This window comes from Lepidochelys kempii, chromosome 25, assembly GCF_965140265.1.
Source record: "Lepidochelys kempii isolate rLepKem1 chromosome 25, rLepKem1.hap2, whole genome shotgun sequence".
In the NCBI taxonomy this organism is placed as follows: domain Eukaryota; kingdom Metazoa; phylum Chordata; order Testudines; family Cheloniidae; genus Lepidochelys; species Lepidochelys kempii.
In genome coordinates this window covers 9,800,186-9,820,666 of record NC_133280.1, presented here as the reverse complement: position 1 = coordinate 9,820,666, position 20,481 = coordinate 9,800,186, and the positions used below count along the sequence as shown (strand labels likewise).

General features: G+C 43.2%; 1 protein-coding gene and 1 pseudogene across 3 annotated transcripts in view; one reads left to right on the top strand and one right to left on the bottom strand.

Moving 5' to 3' along the window:
• The window catches only part of KDM4B (lysine demethylase 4B), a 178,737-nt gene that overhangs the window by 12,566 nt on the left and 145,690 nt on the right, over positions 1–20,481 (bottom strand). The window contains exons 14-19 of one of the 3 annotated variants that reach the window (XM_073324670.1): positions 18,171–18,349; positions 14,814–15,036; positions 7,962–8,038; positions 7,705–7,760; positions 6,894–7,002; positions 5,458–6,686 (exon numbers count right to left, since the gene is read on the bottom strand). In XM_073324670.1, coding sequence (XP_073180771.1) covers positions 6,519–6,686; positions 6,894–7,002; positions 7,705–7,760; positions 7,962–8,038; positions 14,814–15,036; positions 18,171–18,349 — 812 coding nt within the window. In that variant the 3' untranslated portion in view covers positions 5,458–6,518. Of the gene's footprint in view, positions 1–5,457; positions 6,687–6,893; positions 7,003–7,704; positions 7,761–7,961; positions 8,039–14,813; positions 17,822–18,170; positions 18,350–20,481 lie in introns of those variants that run through there. The other 2 variants (XM_073324669.1, XM_073324671.1) reach the window with 2 other exon arrangements.
• LOC140903394 (small nuclear ribonucleoprotein F pseudogene) lies at positions 1,910–2,209 on the top strand (annotated as a pseudogene).

Here is a 20,481-nt window from a genome sequence, read left to right as displayed (position 1 = left end):
CCTGAGCCAAAACACACACATCCTAAATATAGCAGACACACAGAACTATTGTTCCCCTGAACAGCAACAAGGTGACATCATTTTAATCTTTCAAACAGCTATCAATGACACCATTGACTAATATGTGTCTGATGGATTAAGTCCTCACAAAAACAATTTGGGACAATGTTCTCTGGAGTGTACTGTATCATCATTACCTACAAGCATTATTATACACCCATTCTCCAGAGATTTTTAAATGTACCCATTTTAATTCACATTGTAGCTGAAACTTGGGAAACAAGTTGCTAGAATAGACAATTTTCCATCTCTGGACAAAACAACAACACAACACAGAACAACAGTTTAACATCTTATTTTTAAGTAGGCCCTTTTTATTATTACACATATACACACGGAATACATGATGACATGGTATAATTGTTTGACTGGCATCTATGTGGGATTATCTGAAGTTATAACTCACTCGCTGCTTTGCCACTCTTGGGTAAATAAAACATTCACAGTACACCATGTATTTTGAATAAGCCACAGATGTTACAAAAAAGGTTTTAAAATGCTTTAAAGTCCCAACCGCCTCCCCCCCATTTGGACAGTTTCTTGTATTCCTCTGTGTAAAGCTAGCTGCCTTGGTTACTAGGAGTCTAACTATGCAGGGCTTAGAGAGAAAGGAAAGCAAATAATAAATGTAAAGTCTTGTCTACATATGGAGTTACTCCAAAAGAGATATTCAGGAATAACTCTTGTGTATGGAGACTCTTATTCCAGAATCAATGTGTCATGTTCGCTTAATCCTCTTTGAAAGAAGATTAAACTAAACTGGAACAAGGCTTTCCAATTCTGGAATGAGATTATTATGCATTGGCTATGGAGCCAGCAAGACTTTTTTAACCTACTATTCATTATTCTTACCATGCCGGAATAAGGGCGTCCACAGATGAAATTACTCTAGAATAGCTATTGCATTTTGAATTCACACCTTACCTTAATTTAAACTAACTTTCAAGTGTAGACAAGCTTTAAGACACCTTTGAAATGAATCTGAAATAGCCTTTCTAAACAAACATGTCCTTGTTTTAAAAGTCCAGTATCTCATGGTACTGCAGAATTGGCATTGAGCACTGGGTACCACTGGGAAGCTGAGAATCGCCCCTCACTCCAATGGTATCAAACTCCCATTTCCAGCCCTGCAGGAATGCGGAATATTAAATTTTAGACTGGGATTTCCAACAGAGCCGCAGGGAGTTCGGAATTCACTGACTTTCATGGGGAATTGAGCTCCTAACTCTTATATGCTCATTTGGAAATCCCAGCCTTAATCCATAAAACATTTATGTCTAGAAAAGCTGTCACTGATGATTGGGATAACTTGAGAAAGAGGAAATTCCACATTTTGTGGAGGGAGGGAGGGAGGTTGCCCTTTAAAATGAATGCAACGGTTTCAAACTACTCATATGAATAGAATCCTGGGGAGATGGATTCTTGGACAAGTGATCAGGACACAGGTATGGGATAAATATTTATCACATGGAAATCATCTCCTCATATATTGTGGGTGGGAATAGGGATAGGAGGTAATTTTTTAGTCACCTGAAAATTGGTACTATGCTCCCGAAGAAAACACTGTATTGGGCCTCCCCCTCTCCTCATCTAAACATTAGTATCCCGTCTCTCCACTGGAAGTGAGACCCTTCCTCCCTCTGCAGCTCCTGCCATCAGGCATAGCCTTCCTTCCCCACTCCCTTCCTTGCATCAACTGTACTAGGTGCTGTAACAAAGACTGTCCCTGCCCCAGAGAGGGACAGATATTTCCCTCTCCCCACCCTTTCTCTGAGACTCCATCGGGCACACATGCGGCCCTGCGGGTAATTTTTGTTTTTACTGCTGCCTTGTGCCAGGCTGCGTTACCATGAGCTTGCCCCTGAACCCGAAGCCCTTCCTGAACGGGTTGACGGGGAAGCTGGTGATGGTGAAGCTGAAGTAGGGAATGGAGTACAAGGGCTACCTGGTGTCTATCGACAGCTACATGAACATGCAGCTTGCAAACACAGAAGAATTCATAAATGGTATATTGTCAGAACACCTTTGTGAAGTTTTGATAAGATGTAACACTGTCCTGTACATCAGAGAAGAAGAAGATGGAGAAATGAGAGAATAAGTTTGTATATTTCTGGAAAATAAAGATCAGTTTTTCACAAAACAAACAAGCAAGCAAAGAGAGGAAATCACTCTGCCTCATACGTTCCCGCCACTCCCAATCATGCCCAGATACACCAGTAACACTCCTGTATGTGGACGCAATAAGTTCATTTCTCTTGTAAGTATCAAAATCAGTGGAGAGAGATGAATTTGGTCCTGTGCTTTCACTCTGAATTCCTAGCTTTTGTTAGTCAAAGTCAAGCCCTTCGCATTGCCTGAATGTAGTTTTTAGTATTTAATAAGCTATGCCCTTATCGCTCCGTAAGCCATGTTCAAAAGGTAGATAAGCACCACAGCAAAGTGCACAGCAGGAATACAGCACTGAGAGCAAGTCAATAGCAATGAGATCTCATTATTAAACTGTCAATACCTAATTCTCTCTCTAGCAGGGACAAGCGCTGATATACAAAGTGCTCAATACAGCCTCTCAAGGGAGTATTAACCCTTGAGTACAGAGAGTCTGATTTTATTGCTGTAAAGCCTGCTTCCAAGCCTGAGGGATTAACATGAATCTAATGGCATCCCAGTGGCAGAGACACTCTGTTGTGCAGAAGAGCCAGACCAAAAGGAATGATTAGACAGATCAAATATGATCGGAGGAGAAAGGAAAATTTAAGTTACAGGGACCTTGAGGTGTGGAGTATGGTGAAAGCAGAGCACGAGTGGAAGACCTGGAGGTGTGGGACATGTGACTAATGGTTCCTGTAAGTCCTGAGTATTGTGGGGAAGATGCTCCGACAGATATGAATTAATGAGCAAGGGGAGGTGGGAAGAGAAAGAATGTCTAAGGTACGGGAGAAAAATACTCTGAATAAATGCACACAGAAAAAAATCAGATCATAGCTAAGAGTAAGGAATGGGCTGTCTACAGCATGATGAACACTACAATTCATTTACTCCAGTGAGGGATGACAGCTAATTATTCTGAATTTCCACGTCATACATAATTTACACATACAGGCCTGTAATACACCATTAATCAGAAGCCATGCAAACTGCGTTCTTTAGAATGCTGCAGCATGCCCAAATGAACTGAGAGGTCTGTGCTTTCAAGGGGGGCCCTGGCCTCAGCACCTAATGCACATATTCAGGTCAGCTGGACACTGTTTTCAAACAAGTCACCCCAAGTCCTCATCCTGCACCTGCATCAGAGCGTGCTGCCCCACCACCCCCACATTGCTAAGGAAAAGCGATGTGAACAGTAACAAAATGCACTTGAATCCACTGGAGAGGCATCTCCCGCCACCTCCCTTCTTTACTCTAGTTCATTTACTTCAGCTACCTACGGCCTTCTAGTCATTCTTCACTCTCCTTTCCCAGGTCCTGTTCATGGGTCTGTTCATCCCAGCTCCACGCTCTCACCAACATCTGCCTCAACTCAAACACTACTGAAATCTCCAGCCTTACCCCCTCTTCTGCTCACCTTGATTTCAACTCCCTTCTCCATGTTCACCACAAGCCTCACCACATACAGAATACCTCTACCCACCTCTAATACACAAAAGAAAGGTGACCACAATCCTCCTGTCCTTCTCTTCAAACAACTCCACTGGTTCCCCCATTTGTATCAGGATGCACTTGCCAAAAGCCTCATGGACTTGCTCCATGGTATCTCACAATCCACGTTCCTCTGTACTCCCCCATGCTCATCTAGCTCAAAATTCCTCTGCACCGCTTCATACAATTTTACCAGGGCTGCTAGTTCAAGAACTTTCTCCTTTACATCCTACCGTCCAGAACAAAGCCTCCTTGTATCTCTGACTCATTGACTTTACATCTCATTTCAAATTTCAGATCAAAATGTAATTTATCTTCCCTTAGTTATGACACCTATAAAAGTAACGCAGCATTATATATGGTAATGCTGCAACACATTGTTGTTTCCAGCACTGGTATGTGCATATATATTATAATGGCACCCACAAGTAAAAAGCCAAAAAGGGAACTTAGCAAGCAGACAGTAAACACACACAACAGACATTCTGGTGGTGTGGGATAAAGGGGCTGAGAGTCAGTCTACTTCCTACATCCTAAAACTAGTCCTTACTGCAGGGGTAGCAGAAACTTTCTACAAGGGTCACAGTGGCATCTTGCCAGAAGCTTCAGAGCTGAATGTGTGTCCAAGCAGATATCTGAGCTCCTCTATGTTGCCTGCTGGCAGAGTAAGGTGTGATCTTGGCATAAACTGCACACAATTTAAAATATTTAAGACTCCAGCAGACAATGGGAAGGGCTGCTCTGATTAAGATGGAGTAGTGCATAGTGGGTCACACAGACTAACATTTTCAAAATCAGGTGCCTAATGCTAGGCTTTTCAGGGGGTGCTTAGCACTTGCAGCTCTTACTGACTTCCAATGGGAGCTCTGGGTGCTTAGAACAATAGACAGTTAACTAAGTGTCCTGATTTCCAACCTGAGGCATCAAATGTGAAAATTCTATACCTCCCATGAAATAGGAAGGAAACCATAAGGGACAATTTTGGCCCCATGCCCTAGCGGATGTTCATTCATAGAAGAAAAGCCACTATACAATTCAGCAAGACTGTCCATCTATTCAGGACTGAAACAGCAGAGGTTGTGTTAACAGATCTGAGCGGGGTCCCAGGTTGAGAATAGTAGGGACTGCTTCAGGTTGGGTATGACTAGTCTGAGGTATACCGGTAGAGCTGTATAGGAGAAGCTAACAGCTGCTGCCCATACTCTACTTCGCTTTAGACCATGCTATCAGTCAGTCACTCTTACTCCCACACTGTCCTTCACTCACCCTGCCATGCCCAAGTAATTTAGCAAATCTGGCAAGCCTTATCAATCTCAAACCCTGTAATGCCTTAGGCATGAAACTCAACCCGCCTACTTCTTGCGCATACATGTCAAGCGTGTGCATGAACCTCTCTATAGGCACTTATGAAAATCTGGTTCTTTTCATTTCTTAACGTTGCAGGGTGTGAGAAAAAGACACTGTTGATGTGGGGATGCGTACAAGGGTATGTTTGGGCTGACCTGTGTATAAAGCTGAGCTGGCTGGGATGCCATATGAAGGAAGGATGCTATTTTAGTACTCTGTCATCTCCAATATTACTTCCCTTGCCCTACACAACAAAACCCACCAGCTTATCCAACAAATCCCCACACGCTCTGCCTGGTAAGAGTCAAGCTCATTTCACCCCTAGAAAAGTAGCGTTTCTCTTCCTCCCAAAAACTGTGGCAGCTGAGTCCAGCTGTTCTCAGTGAGACCCGCAACACAGGTAAGCTACTACGAAGAATGGTTTAAAATGTCTACTGCAGCTAAAGGAGGAACATGGAATTTACCAGGATACTGGATTGGACTGTTGGTCCATGCAGGGTACCATGTAGGATGAGGTACAGCTCAAAGGCCCTAATCAGGATCATGGGCCAATTGAGTCAGGTGTTGTACAAATAAATGCTTCAGATGAAGGCCTATTAAATCCATGATGCCCTTGGACACCTGCAAAATGCTGCACAGTGGACAGAAATCCATGGAAACTTGTTACTGAATCCAGTAGCATCACACCAAAGGCTTCCCAATGCTCACCTTCACTTTCCTGCCCCCACAATTTGTGGTTCTCTCTCCCACACCACCAATACACACGCCATACCCCTCTAATTATCTTCTGCCTGTAAAGTCTTCCCCTTTAATCACAGAGTCCTCCCACACAGATCCATGCCAACCAGTCTGGAGTTCACTACGACAAAGTGATGCTGCATAGACTCAGTGGCGGATGCTGCACAGTTGCAGGGCAGTCATGCAGGAGTTAACAGGTTTTTTTGTGAGGCCCCATTAAGCAATACAAGCGACTTCTGTGTAAAAGGATTTTTAATTCATCGTTACAAGTGGTGGTAATGAAGAGGATGCATGCTGGAAATGTCAGACGATCCATAAAGAGCTGGTGCTTCAAGATTTATCACTCTCGCATCACATTGTTCCATCATGCAACCTGAATAATGAATGCTTTTTACATTCACATTTGTGTACAAAACCCATTTGCACAACAGAAGAATAACTCTAGAAGCATACACAGATTCTTCTTAATCTCTCATCCAGGAAGGGCTGGGCTGCCTACACTGAATAGCTGCACAGTTAACAAATACATCAGCACTAACTACCAAATACATCAGTACTAATGGCATCTTCCCCCACCATATCCCACTCTTGCTGTCCAAAACTGACTCCCACACAAAAGAAAAGCAAAAAGCACAATTTATCTTACCAAATGCACCCATAGCAGAGGGGGATTCAGAACCAACTGGGAGAACATAGCACCCTAGGCCAAGCCAAGACTCACTGATTCCATATAATCATTAATCCCCTGGGATGCAGCTATTGCAACCACCACAGAAAGAAATTAGGTTACATGCCAGGAGCTGAATTTCTATTGATCTATCTTCTCCCGATTCCCTCCTTATCGAGATGACCACAAGGGGGCATGTGGTAATTTCTGCACAGACAATGGAGATGAGAAAGATTTCCTGATGGAGAAAGTGAAACATTTTAAGGGAAAGCAGACCCTCTCAGACATATCCAAAGGGTACTGCTTCCTGAGGCATTTCTGGTGAAAAATAGGAGAACATCCTCCAGCCCTTGCAGCCTGAGGCTCCTACACAATATTTAATGTTTTTCCTCACTAGCGAAGCCAAACCCTGCTATTACTCAAACAATCCCCAGGAAGCACCTACCAGTTTCCACCGCTGTTCTGGAATAGCACTGATGTCCACAGGATGGCGCTCTATTACGTTGAGGAAACGGGCCTCTGGGACAGCAATAGCACAGATTATATGGATCCACCTGGAAATCAGAGAAATTAGAAGCTGCCATATTTTTTTAATTTTTTTGGCACATTTATGGGATGAACAAACTCTAGAGGGCTGTTAACATTTCTCCCGGTTTCCCTTCTATAGTATCTGGACACATTTATGATAGTTGGCAGCACTGGTAATATTAGCATCTGGTTATTAATCATGCACTGCACTAGATAAAGGTCTCTGGAACAACAGGGATCAACTTTCTTCAATAGGGAACTGTACCTGCATGGTGCTGAGCACTGTCTGAAAGGTGCTGCCTTTGAAGTCAATGACATTAAAGGTGTTCAGTGCCACACAGAATCAGACCCTTAAGAGCAGAGAAAGAGTAGGACAGCACAGCCATCTCAGTTCACCCATCCACTTTAGAGAGCAGCAATTATGCATGTGAGGCAAAATTTCGCTCCCACACTGGAGCGCCATGACCAGTGTTTACAACATACAAAATTACTTGCACTAGTGCTTGGATGAGACTGCTGGTATACGTGCAATGCAACGTAGTGGTTGCTGTGCTGGTCCAGGATATTAGAGACACAAGGTGGGCGAGGTGATATATTTTAGTGGACCAATAAATCTTTTATTTATTCTGTTGGTGAGAGCTTTCCAGGGAAGCTGGTCCAATAAAAGATATTATCTCACTCACCTTGTCTCTCTAATATACATGCAAGACATTTGAAATGCTACCTACCTTCCATCAGTGGTCATTTGAAGAGCTCCTCCCCTGAGATTACACAGGCAGCAGTCCTACAGTAAAAAACCATCAAAAAGATTAATTGGAAAGGCAACCAAGGCAATCCCAAACAAAACCTCCACAGAGATTTATTAAGATGGGGCAACAGCAGGCAGGGAAATACTTTATCTCCCCACCTTCCCTCGGTGTTGAAGCATCCAGTTAATTCTCCCCAAAATCTTTCCTTTCCAGTCTCCACTACAGTAGATGCTTACCGCTGCCCATGCATTGGCTGAGCACCGTGAACAAGACCAGCCTTCATTCACCAGATCAGGACGTATTCCATAGCAACCTGAAAGAAATCAAAGTATTCTTCTCACACTCTTGGCAACACATACGTGAAGCCCACTGCTGATCGTTCAGGTTAGATGTACCTTGGAAATTAGACACAGCATTTGGAATAACCAGATTCAAAACCCAAGAGACCACAATACATACGTGACAAGGAAGAGGAGTCACCTAGGGGTAGGGCAGCTAGGATTGATGTCACACACTAATGAAGTAGAATGTGAAACCCCAACCCCTTCCTAGGGCCAGACGTCAGGAGGAGATGTCTGGCACTACACTCAAGAGATTGGTCTCAGAAGATATGCCCCTACTGCTACACTAAATGGACACATCAAAAGGGGTAAGAATGATGAGCTGATTTAAACCCAGCTGGCGCAGCCATCTTTGCAGAAAGATTGAGTAGGACTTTACTTTATTCTACCCCTTTTCCCCCCTTCAAATAATCTAGCAGTGGGGAATTAAACACTCTATGTGCTTACTGTTGCACATCACACAGGAAGTCAGCGGTGGAGCAGGGAACTGAACCTGGGGGAATCCCAGGCTAACCAGTGGGCCATCCTTCCTCCCAAGCACCTCATGAGAAATTTTCAGCTTAACACACTAAAAGCTGGAAATCAAGGTGCTACCATCTCAGCTGAACAGGCCAAAAGGGTCTCTAGTATACAAAGCTCTGCAATACTTAGTGTTAATAACTTGGGTAAACTAAAGGTAAATAAATATTCAGCTATCAGTGAGGGCAACACAGGACCCAGCTCAGTAACAAGCAGCTACCTAAACCAGGCAGACAACCTCAGAAAACAGTCAATAATATACACCCATGGTTGCCTCCTGCATATGAAGTTCCTTTCCACCAGGCAACAGGTCATGAAAGCAGATCCAATCCAGACCTGGCAAAAGAGGTGGGGTGACAGAGTTTGGAAAACTGATTAGGAAGCTGACATGAGTTTCTGTTTTAAGCCCTTAAGTGAAATCTCTGTGGAGCCCAAACCTGTGTGGAACAGACTGAAATTTCAGCACTGATTTCTTGTTTCAAGACCACAGGTCAGGGGACCTCTGGACTTGAGGGGGGAATCTTCTGAAGTAACACAGCTCTCAGATGAGAGAGGGAGAGAGACAAACTAAAGAATGAAAGAAAAAAGGAGCCTAAAGGAGAAACTACAATGAGAAACATATTTGATATTCATGTTTGTTTTCAGAAAATAAATTAAATCTTGCTTATTAAGAGCAAACCAGCCTACTCAGACTAAATTTTAACCTTTGAGTGCCGCTGTCTGTTTCCTCAGGAGCCACGGTGCTTCTGAATGTAGCTAAGATGCAAAATCTCATTCCTTTAAATAAATAGGAGGCTTTCAGCTTCCAGAAATAGCTATGCAAGAGAGAGGGGAAGAGGTGTGTGCGGAGGGGAATGAGAGTGATTGAAGCCCAGAATCAATAGTTAATGCAACGAGGCTAGAAAACAAGCCAAGTAACTACTCTCTCCCCTCAATAGGGTGTGTCAGCACCTCAAGGGCCTAGAAACCTTGGCCGAGGTTTCCTGGCATCCCTCCCATTGTCACAGCCTAACGCAGCTGGGTGAGACTCCTCCAAATCGGACTGCAATAAGTGGCCTGCTCAGCAGTTTTACAGCACCCAGCCAGTCCAGCTTCAATAAGCCTCGATGCTGTAGTGCCATTCTACAGAGTGAGAAAACTGGTCTCACCACACCAAAGTCAAATGGATACTGGAATCTACTCGTGTAAACAGACAGTGACAAGGAGACAGGGAGGCACCTGCAACATTAGACTAGAGTGAAGCAGCTAAACCCAAGCCTCATGGGTCGAGCATAGTTAAACCTGATTAGCAGAATGCACCAGGCTCAGTCTATGACTGCAGATTAACTTTGCTTTATTCATATACACAACACTCTCTCCAAATCAGAATTTGGCTTGCTAACTTTGTTCCTGCATGCCTTTCTACTGGAGATGTATGCACGTCCTGGATAAAGAGACTCAACTCTCCAGTGACGACTATCTCCAAGATGAGAAAGCCATCTTTATCATGGGTGCACTCACCCTATGTCAACATACTACACACCATGTGCCGGAAGCGACCATCTTGTGGATGCAAGAGAAGTTCATCCTTTATTCTAATTCTCCACAACAGACATTTGTGCTCAACTGCTCTTGTCTATAAAGCTGAGACCATAAAAGCAAATTTTGTGGCTACAAGTCAAATAATTCTTTCCATCTGCCAAGGTCAAAGAGCAGAATAGTAATCTACCACACTTCCTAATATTAGTACAAATCTTAACTAGATCCTGTACAATCTACAATACTCCTGACAAAGACCAGCACCTTCAACCAGCTACCATCAGAAGTCCTCTCTTGGGCATAATAATCAAAAACATAGTGGTTTGTAGTGTTGTTGTAGCTGTGTTGGTCCCAGGATATTAGAGAACATGGGTGAGGTAATATTTTTTAATGAACCAACTTCTGTTGGTGAAAGAGACAAGCTTTCAAGCTACCCTGAGCTCTTCTTCAGGTTTGGGACCTTTCCGATAGAAGATATTACCTCACCCATCTTGCCTCTCTAAAGAAACAGACATATATGTCTTCTGTGATAAACTAACATTGTCACAAACAGCAACAGAGACACTATGAAAATGCATCTCAGAAACTATTCCATAACCCCAGGTGCTCCCAAGAACAACAGAGGTTCACAGAAATCATGGTATTAACTACCCTCTCTCATAAAGCCTTGATAACTGGTTCACCTAGTAGGTCAACATTTGAACAAGTGAGAGGATTGAGAAGGTTAGTTAAACAGAAATTAAAAGGTACAGTGACTAGAGTGAAATCCTTGCAAGCTGCATGGACACTTTTCAAAGACACCATAATAGAGGCTCAACTTAAATGTATACCCCAAATTAAAAAACACAGTAAAAGAACTAAAAAAAGAGCCACCTTGGCTTAACAACCGTGTAAAAGAAGCAGTGTGAGATAAAAAGGCATCTTTTAAAAAGTGGAAGTCAAATCCTAGTGAGATAAATAGAAAGGAGCATAAACACTGCCAAAGTAAGTGCAAAAATGTAGTAAGAAAAGCCAAAAAGGAGTTTGAAGAACAGCTAGCCAAAAACTCAAAAGATAATAAAATGTTTTTTTTTAAATACATCAGAAGCAGGAAGCCTGCTAAACAACCAATGGGGCCCCTGGACGATCGAGATACAAAAAGAGTACTTCAAGACAATAAAGTCATTGTGGAGAAACTAAATGAATTCTTTGCTTCAGTCTTCATGACTGAGGATGTTAGGGAGATTCCCAAACCAGAGCCATCTTTTGTAGGAGACAAATCTGAGGAATTGTCACAGATTGAAGTATAACTAGAGGAGGTTTTGGAATTAACTGAGAAACTTAACTGTAACAAGTCACCGGGACCAGATGGCATTCACCCAAGAGTTCTGAAAGAATTCAAATGTGAAACTGCAGAACTATTAACTATGGTTCGTAACCTGTCCTTTAAATCAGCTTCTGTACCCAGTGACTGGAAGATAGCTAATGTAACATCACTATTTAAAAAGGGCTCTAGAAGTGATCCTGGCAATTACAGACCAGTAAGTCTAACGTCAGTACCAGGCAAATTAGTTGAAACAATAGTAAAGAATAAAATTATCAGGACACATAGAAGAACATAAATTGTTGGGCAAAAGTTAACATGGTTTCTGTAAAGGGGAATCATGTCTTACTAATCTATTAGAGTTCTTTGAAGGGGTCAACAAACATGTGGACCAGGTGGATCCAGTGGACATAGTGTACTTAGATTTCCAGAAAGACTTTGACAAGGTCCCTCACCAAAGGCTCTTAGGTAAATTAAGTTGTCATGGGATAAGAGGGAAGATCCTTTCATGGATTAAGAACTGGTTAAAAGACAGGGAACAAAGTGTAGGAATAAATGGTAAATTTTCAGAATGGAGAGGGGTAACTAGCGGTGTTCCCCAAGGGTCAGTCCTAGGACCAATCCTATTCAACTTATTCATAAATGATCTGGAGAAAGGGGTAAACAGTGAGATGGCAAAGTTTGCAGATGATACTAAACTGCTCAAGATAGTCAAGACCAAAGCAGACTGTGAAGAACTTCAAAAAGATTTCACAAAACTAAGTGGCTGGGCAACAAAATGGCAAATGAACTTAATGTGGATAAATGTAAAGTAACACACATTGGAAAAAATATCTCCAACTATACATACAATATGATGGGGGCTAATTTAGCAACAACAAATCAGGAGAAAGATCTTGGAGTCATCGTGGATAGTTCTCTGAAGACGTCCACGCAGTGTGCAGCGGCAGTCAAAAAGGAAATGCGTTGTTAGGAATCATTAAAAAAACGGGATAGAGAATAAGACGGAGAATATTTTATTGCCCTTATATAAATTTATGGTACGCCCACATCTTGAATACTGCATACAGATGTGGTCCCCTCATCTCAAAAAAGATATACTGGAATTAGAAAAGGATCAGAGAAGGGCAACTAAAATGATTAGGGGTTTGGAACGGGTCCCATATGAGGAGAGATTAAAGAGGCTAGGACTTTTAAGCTTAGAAAAGAGGAGACTGGGGGGGGGGGGAGAGATATGATTGAGGTATATAAAATCATGAGTGGTGTGGAGAAAGTGAATAAGGAAAAGTTATTAATTGTTCCCATAATATAAGAACTAGGGGCCACCAAATGAAATTAATGGGCAGCAGATTTAAATGAAATAAAAGGAAGTTCTTCACACAGTGCACAGTCAACCTGTGGAACTCCTTGCCTGAGGAGGTTGTGAAGGCTAGGACTATAACAGGGTTTAAAAGAGAACTGGATAAATTCATGGAGGCTAAGTCCATTAATGGCTATTAGCCAGGATGGGTAAGGAATGGTGTCCCTAGCCTCTGCTTGTCAGAGGGTGGAGATGGATGGCAGGAGAGAGATCACTGATCATTACCTATTAGATTCACTCCCTCTGGGGCACCTGGCATTGGCCACTGTTGGTAGACAGGATACTGGGCTGGATGGACCTTTGGTCTGACCCAGTATGACCATTCTTATGTTCTTAGGATTGTAAGTGGCTTACTTGGCAATTTCTGGTTTCCAAGGTATGATGTACATAAATGGTACTTTACATGCCCATAGGGTCAGACTCCTTGCACTGACAAAGGCCAAAACAGGTGAAACAGCAGGCAGAAAGAAACTAAGATACCTCCAGAAGCAGGATCTGCTCAAAGATATCTGCTCTGGAGTTTCCTCATTTCTAACAGGGCATCATCACCGATAACCACATGTAAGTGCAAAACTAGTTAGAAGTAATTTCAACCTGAATCCCCATGAATATGATGTACAGTTGGTATATTCATGCTGCACTCTCTCTGTAGTAATAGCATGGGAGATAGAATTCTTAACGCACTTTTTATTCCCTTTTCTTCCATTCTGCTCCCCATGTAACTCACCTGGAAATGCTGGCACCAGTACTCTTTTTAACCCTAGCAAAAGGCTCATTGTCTGCCCCAGCTGTGCAATCATTCAACAAAGATGGCCATTTCTCTCGGAGGATTCTCTTATGGAAGCGCAAGTGTAAAACTGGCCAGGAATCATTACATTACACAGTGCAAGTGAGCAAGGAGGAGGTATGTAATGAGCCATGGCTCCACTCGTTGCTGCTTCCATCAGGTGGTTTTATACTTTTCATTTCAAAAGATCTCTGAGAATGATGCTCTGTCGTCTTAATTGCTGAAGGGAGATTTCAGGATTCTATTTCCCACCACAGCAAAAGGATGCAATATCCTGTTTCAGTAGTGCAGACGGAGGGGTGGGGGGGCGGCAGAACGACTTTAGACACTGGTTGACCTTTAAAAGCTCCAGTCAGTTCCCCATAATGGCCTGGGAAGAGAGTATGTCAATGGCACACGTTTTGGGAGAGAAATTTAAGAACTTCTTTGTCCTCATGAGACTCTCTGGAACCCAAATTACCATTCTGTTCATGCAGGCTTTGAGAAAGCCAATCTGTAACAGATGTGTCACAAGGAGAAAAGTGCCCAATAAAATAATGGACTTTCCTCTAAAAGATAGTATCTCAATGGGAGCCCAATCTATAGCTGAAAACATTTTAGAGGCTGAACTGCTGTAGTTTCAGCTGCTATTGAACACTGCCCTTGGGGTCGTAACAGGGGACATTCCCAATCCACTCTAGAAATGGAGGCTGACGCACTGAAGTGAATGTACCTGTTTTCGCTTCCTCAGGTGTTTCCCCGTGAGCAGCTTTTAATCAGTACCATGGCTGATCACACAAGCTAACGATTTCTACTTAGTGTCCCCTACCTGACTTACATGTCTAAAGTGGCATTGCTGTATTCGCCTGGCTTCCACATCCCCTGGACTCACCAGCGTGGCTTAGGAAGAGAGGCTGCACATTGGGAGTTTATATGAAAGAAGCCTGCATAAGAAGGGAGCTTCCATCAGGCAGGACCTGATCTCTCCCTTATTCGCTCTCCCTCCTTCCCTCTGACCAGAGAAAATAATTCCAGGGGGAGCAGAAGAGGAACAGAAAGCAGATGTACAGAAATATGCAAGGATGGTCATAGCTAGGACAGACCTGAGAACACAATGAAGAGGAAATGTATATGCATATTAGTATAGGACCTGAAGAAAGGGAATGTGGCAGGAACCGCAGGCATGTCCATAAAGTGTCCAAATGCAGAAAGCATAGGTGTAAAGGAGCTTACAAGTGTCTGAATGCCCAGAGCCCTTAGTGGGAAAGGAGGAACACTCACTTGCATGAACCTGCAGGCAGCACTTGGCACAGGATATCAGGAGGCTGGTTCCATCTTCTCCAATGTACGAGTTTGAAGGAAGGGGCTCTGTGTTTTCACCACCTGAGGTAAAACACATCTCAGGGATCAGAGGCTTTGTCTTCTGTCCACACTTTGAAAGCTGGAGCAAGGAGGAGCTCTCCCCTGTGGAGACCTGGACAGACTCTTTATCCATCTGTAAGGACTTAAGGAGGAAAAGGAAACAGTGGTACACAGAGTCTCCACTTTGCCCATCCACCAACTGTTCTAAAATTCAAAGAATATTGCCCTTGTGAAAAATCAATCCTCACTAGCTCATGCTGTTTGCAACCATGCAACTTGTGCTCTTATCCAAACTCCTAGCTCACATGACAAGAATCTTGTCACTCCCCTCCGTTCCAACAGGATATGCCCTGGGATTTGTCGTTTGGTTTGAAAGCTCAGGGAGGCATTAGAATAATGAGCAGCATTCACTATTTTTGTGTTTATACTTTTATAAAATAAGATCAAATCCCCAAATGCTGCAGAAGAAGAAGATTTCAACAGAATAAGCAAGATCTACCCTCCCCTTCCGCAGCCTCTCCTGTTCTTTCAGCAAGAATTTCTTCAGAAGGACATTTAAAGGTTTCTGGTAGTAAACCAGAGTTAAAAACAATAGATTAAACAGCCAAGCTGCACCCAAGTCTCCTCACAATCCATTATACAGCAGCATCATGCAGTCCTGGAGAGAGACTATTTCCTGTCTGCAGAATAAATCAGGGATTTTTTTTAAAACACGCATGTCCCAAGTGAACACAGAGCTGTTTCTGGCTCCATGTGCCCTACTTATGCAGGGACAAACTGGGGCAGAGTTGAGCAAATAACATATCTAACAAATTTTGCCTTCCTGCTCATGAAATATCTGGAAGCAAATTGAAAATTCCTTAAAGCTGATGTTCAAATTCAGAGGATGGAATTTTTACTCTAATCTTACTTTTTGCTTGTGAATATTCAGAAGCCTGGATGCAGTGCTTCAATGCAAGTGGTCAGATGAATAGCATTGTATGTTTCTGTTCCCTGACTGGATGAGTGTGCTAGGATTTCTGGTGCAAAGATTTGCATGTGTGATTTTAAATACCAGTTTTCAAAACACTACTTGAACTCTAAGGGAAAGCAACACACACACACGTGAATGGGGCTAAAGCACATTTGAACAAAAATACTGCACTAATCATATATATATTTTTAAAAAGTCACCCATATCTGCTGGGACAGCAAGAGGCCCACTAGGATTTTTATTCCCAGTGTTTTAAAATAAAGGGGGAAGAGATTCAGTACATCTCTGAAAAGTTGATACCTTAGTGGAACTGGATGCGAGAAAATAGAAGGCCATCAAACTAGTAACTGGGGGATAGGATGTTGGAACAAGCATATTTAAACTGATAAAAAACACTCTTTGCCATGTGATTCTGTCTCTACACCTATACGGGGGGTGGGGGTAATTACACATTACATTGAATACAAATATATTCATACATATTTACACACACACACACACACAGTACCCTATTACTACAGGGCTACAAGGCTAACTCACGCTGAGTACCAATTCGATGCACACGCAAGTGCAGCAGCACTGTATGTATTAATGTCTGCTCCTGTAAATCACTACAGGACCCAAATGTGTCAGTGTGTTACTTCTTATTTTTTCCAATCCCCTTGAAACGAGCAGCTTTGGTATTTACGCCAGACACAGCTAAGTTATCAGCACTGTGTACGCCATGCACAGAAGAATTTAACATCTTGAGAGGCTTTATGAATTTTGGATGCCTCTCATCCTGTGTGGTCTGATTTATAATATACATCTGATAGGTGGGGCAGGGTTAGATTTGATTCCCAATGTTTTGCTTGGCAATGACTGCCAAGAAAATCTGCATCTTAAACTGAAGTTCCCAGAACTTTAAATCCCAGCAGCCTCTTATGGCAAGCGAGGAAGACTGGACGTGCCCAGAAAACCTTTCTGGGTATTATCTCTGATTTACTCAAATGATTAGAAAATGAAAACAAATGAGACACCATAAAGATTTACATATGCATATCTCCTTTCTGCTGCCTTGTACAGTGCCTCCTGACTAAGCTCAGGCTCCAATCATTAATTTTTAAAACGAGACCATCACCATTGCTCTTGCTTGTGTAACTGAAATGTTACAGCTGCTTGTATTAGCCTGGGAAAAGAGGGATCCTGTAGTGTATGTTCAATTCAGTAGCACTGAGGTTGGCCTCTCCTAGGTAGGGACAAAACCACAGAAGGACCTGACATTACTCTTGGTCAGCATTTTGCAAATCCACCCTCAAATTTCAAACAACCTGGCGAACGTAAAAACAGATCCAGGTAGATTCCTCTTTCAATCAGACAGAGTGTCTCAGGGTACATCTACACTATAAAAAACAAAAAACCTGCAGCAGCAAGTCTCAGAGCCTGGGTCAACTGATGCAGGCTCATGCTATGGGGCTAAAAATATTAGCGTAGACATTCCAGCTTGGGCAGGAGCTTAGGCTCAGAAACCCAGGAAGGAGGGGTCTCTCAGAGAAATGTCTACGCTGCTCTTTTTAACACTGCTGTGCAAGTCCCTCAAGCCCAAGTCAGTTCACGCAGGCTATGAGACTCTCTGTTGTGGGTTGGGTTTTTTTGTTTTGTTGCAGTATTGATGTACCCACAGAGAGCAGAGACTGCTTTCTCTTTAGGGACCCCTGAGCTGCACCTACTCAGCTTGAGAAGTTGTCAAGCTCTGAGTTTTGGTTGAGGAAGAGGACAAAAAGCATGTGGTCCACCAGTTTTTAGGAGAAGGGCAAGTTTTGCACAGTCCTGGTGGCCTTGTGTAGACAACATTAATAATAATAATAATTTGCACTTATCGTGTTCCCCATCAGAGGATCTCAAAGACCTTTGCACATCAGTTCTCACACCATCCCTCTGAGGTGGGCAGTATTCCCATTTGCAGATAAGGTAACTGAGGCAGAGAGATTAAGTGAGGTACTGAAGGTCACACAAAAATTCTGTGACAGAGCTCAACACAAGACAATCTGAGGTTAACGGCATACTCCCTTGTCATGGAATTTCTGTTTTACTTAAGTAAAATTAAAAATTAATGCAAGGAAAGATGAAAAGCCAATAGGCTTTTCCCACTGTCTCTGCTATTTCCAGATACATCTCTATGGCACACGGGGTTCTGACTTATCAATTTACAATAAAAGCCTAGATCACCACACCGACACCATGAAAACAAACCCACACTAATCTGACTAAAATATGCGATACCCTCCACTGACCCACCCATCCGCAGCAGTATCCGAAATTACCTGGTTATAAGGGTAGAAGAGGGTACAGACAGCACAGTAGGGCTCACTCAGGGCAGCAGCTGCATTGAATTTTCGCTCAGCTGGGAAGTTATGTGCTTTATTCTTCCACTGCAGGGAAAGTAAAGACTTCAAAGCCTCTGGGTCACTCACATCCTCCTCCCCGGAAAATGGAAACGTTTCTAGAGTAAAATGAGCAATGGGAAGTGTCTTCAGTACGGACGAAATGCAGCAAGAGGGTGTAAAATAAACACTCTAGTGACACTTCGGAGAAGTTAAAGAACAAACACTATCAGTTAGCTCTTCTATAGCACTTTTCATCCGTAGGTGCCAAAGCACTTTACAAAACCAGCTATCATCATTTCCATTTTACAGACGGGGAAACTGAAGCTCAGAGGGAGAGTGACTGGGCCAAGCTCACATGACAGGTCAGTGGGAAAGAAGAGAACCCAAGTTTCCTGACCTCCTGACTCCCAGTCCCAGTGTCCATGCATTAGATCATGCAGCCTCCCCTAATTAAACCAAAGTTCAAAGTGTGCAATGCCGATCTATAGTAATCCCTTGGCCTCCAGGCAGTAGTTTCATCTTTCAGGAAACTACATGATTTGTTTGGTCAAGCCAGCTCCCAAGAGGGGTCTGAGTATCACCCAGTCTCCACCTGTGAGTGACAACCCTGTTCTCAACTACCATCACGGGGTGCACTCCTTACCCACCTACAGATTTAAATCTTGCTCAAGAGGCAAGCTCAGCCTGGGTTCTAGTCTACACTTTTCTGCAACTATTCCCCCCCACCCTCTTTCATCAACTGCAATCTACTGAGCAACCTTCATCTGCTTCTGGCACAGGTCTGACAGGCAGCTGTTTGTGATTAGTTTCTGTCAATTCTTTGCTTTCACAAACTTTTGACTGGGGCCCCAGGCATTCTATGATTCTGCAGCTGTGGAATCCAATCCTTGCCTCAGTTTTGTGGTCCAGTTTCTAAGTATTCATTTTAAAATAGTGTTAGTCTCTACAAGTGCAATGAAAACTTTCCATACATGCACTAAGTATAAACTAATGTAGTGTTGCCCAAGTCTGTAAACAGCCCAAAGCAACAGCTCTGAGCAGTGGGGAGTCTCCCATACAGCTCTGTGCTATGTTAACTCTGAAGCCTAGTAACATACAAGGATTGCTCACTACTTTTCTGCTAATGGTTTTAGCAGAAACATCCAGCTAATTTGCTTCTCCCACAACCCTAAACTTCTGCCCCATTTCCCCCCTACCTAGCTACCAAAGCTTCCCCATGACAACTTCTACATATTCAAGTACATAGGGCATGCGGAAAAACCATCAGAGGCAGAGTAAAATATTAATTTATCATTAGAATTATCACAAGGCATAGTATACCAATTGTATTATTCATCTTCTGATTTAATTCAGTGGAGACCACCCTTTTAAAAAAAACAAACTTCTGAAACTGCTGCAAGATTTCAAGCCTGCTGCACTGCAGGACCACAGGAACCAAGGGGCCCCGCAGTAAAGTTTAGGTCCCAGTTTGCTAACGAGGACCTCAGCCTTTGACGGTCTCCCCACCTAATTCCATATGAGGATTATGGAGAGCATAGGTTTGTGACAGGAGCACTACGCCCAAATGCAGTATTTCCCCCTGGCTAGGGATCTGCCTACAGTAGGAGCTAGGGGTGTGATTTCCCTGCTTGCGTACACATACGTGCACTAGCTCTTGCCACCCTAGCAGGAGTATAAACACCAGCGTACCTGCAGTAGCACTGGTGGCAGCAGCGGAGGCATGGCTTAATTGTGCCAAACACATACCCAAGAGCCAGCGCAAGTATGCGTCCGTGGGCAAGGGAATTACAGCCGAGCTTGTAGTGTTGACATAGCCTAAGACTCCAAACTGCATTACCTGCGCTTCGCAGTGCAGCCATGACAGCTGTGAGCAGAAGGAACTTCCAGGGAGCACAGAAACCTCCTTTGGACGGAAGTGTTAAGTACAGCTTGGCCATCTGAAAGTGATTTTGTAGGCAGGTATTTTGAAGTCCTGATCTGCCAACTGATGTAGCCATTTGAGTAAGATCACAGAACTTGCCCGCCCTCCCTCCCTCTCCACTGCACCCACGGCCTGTCTCCGAACAGGAATTTAATTACTCATTGCCCAGAGCATTCTCCCAAATTTCCCCATGAGGTTTTCCCCCCACATTTCCTGTAGTTAACAGGTCTCACCCAGAAAGTCAGAAAAACAAACTAGAGGTGGGTTTAGCATTCAGCAACACTTCCTTCCGAGTGTACAGGGGCCTCCACAGATTAAGCAAAATGC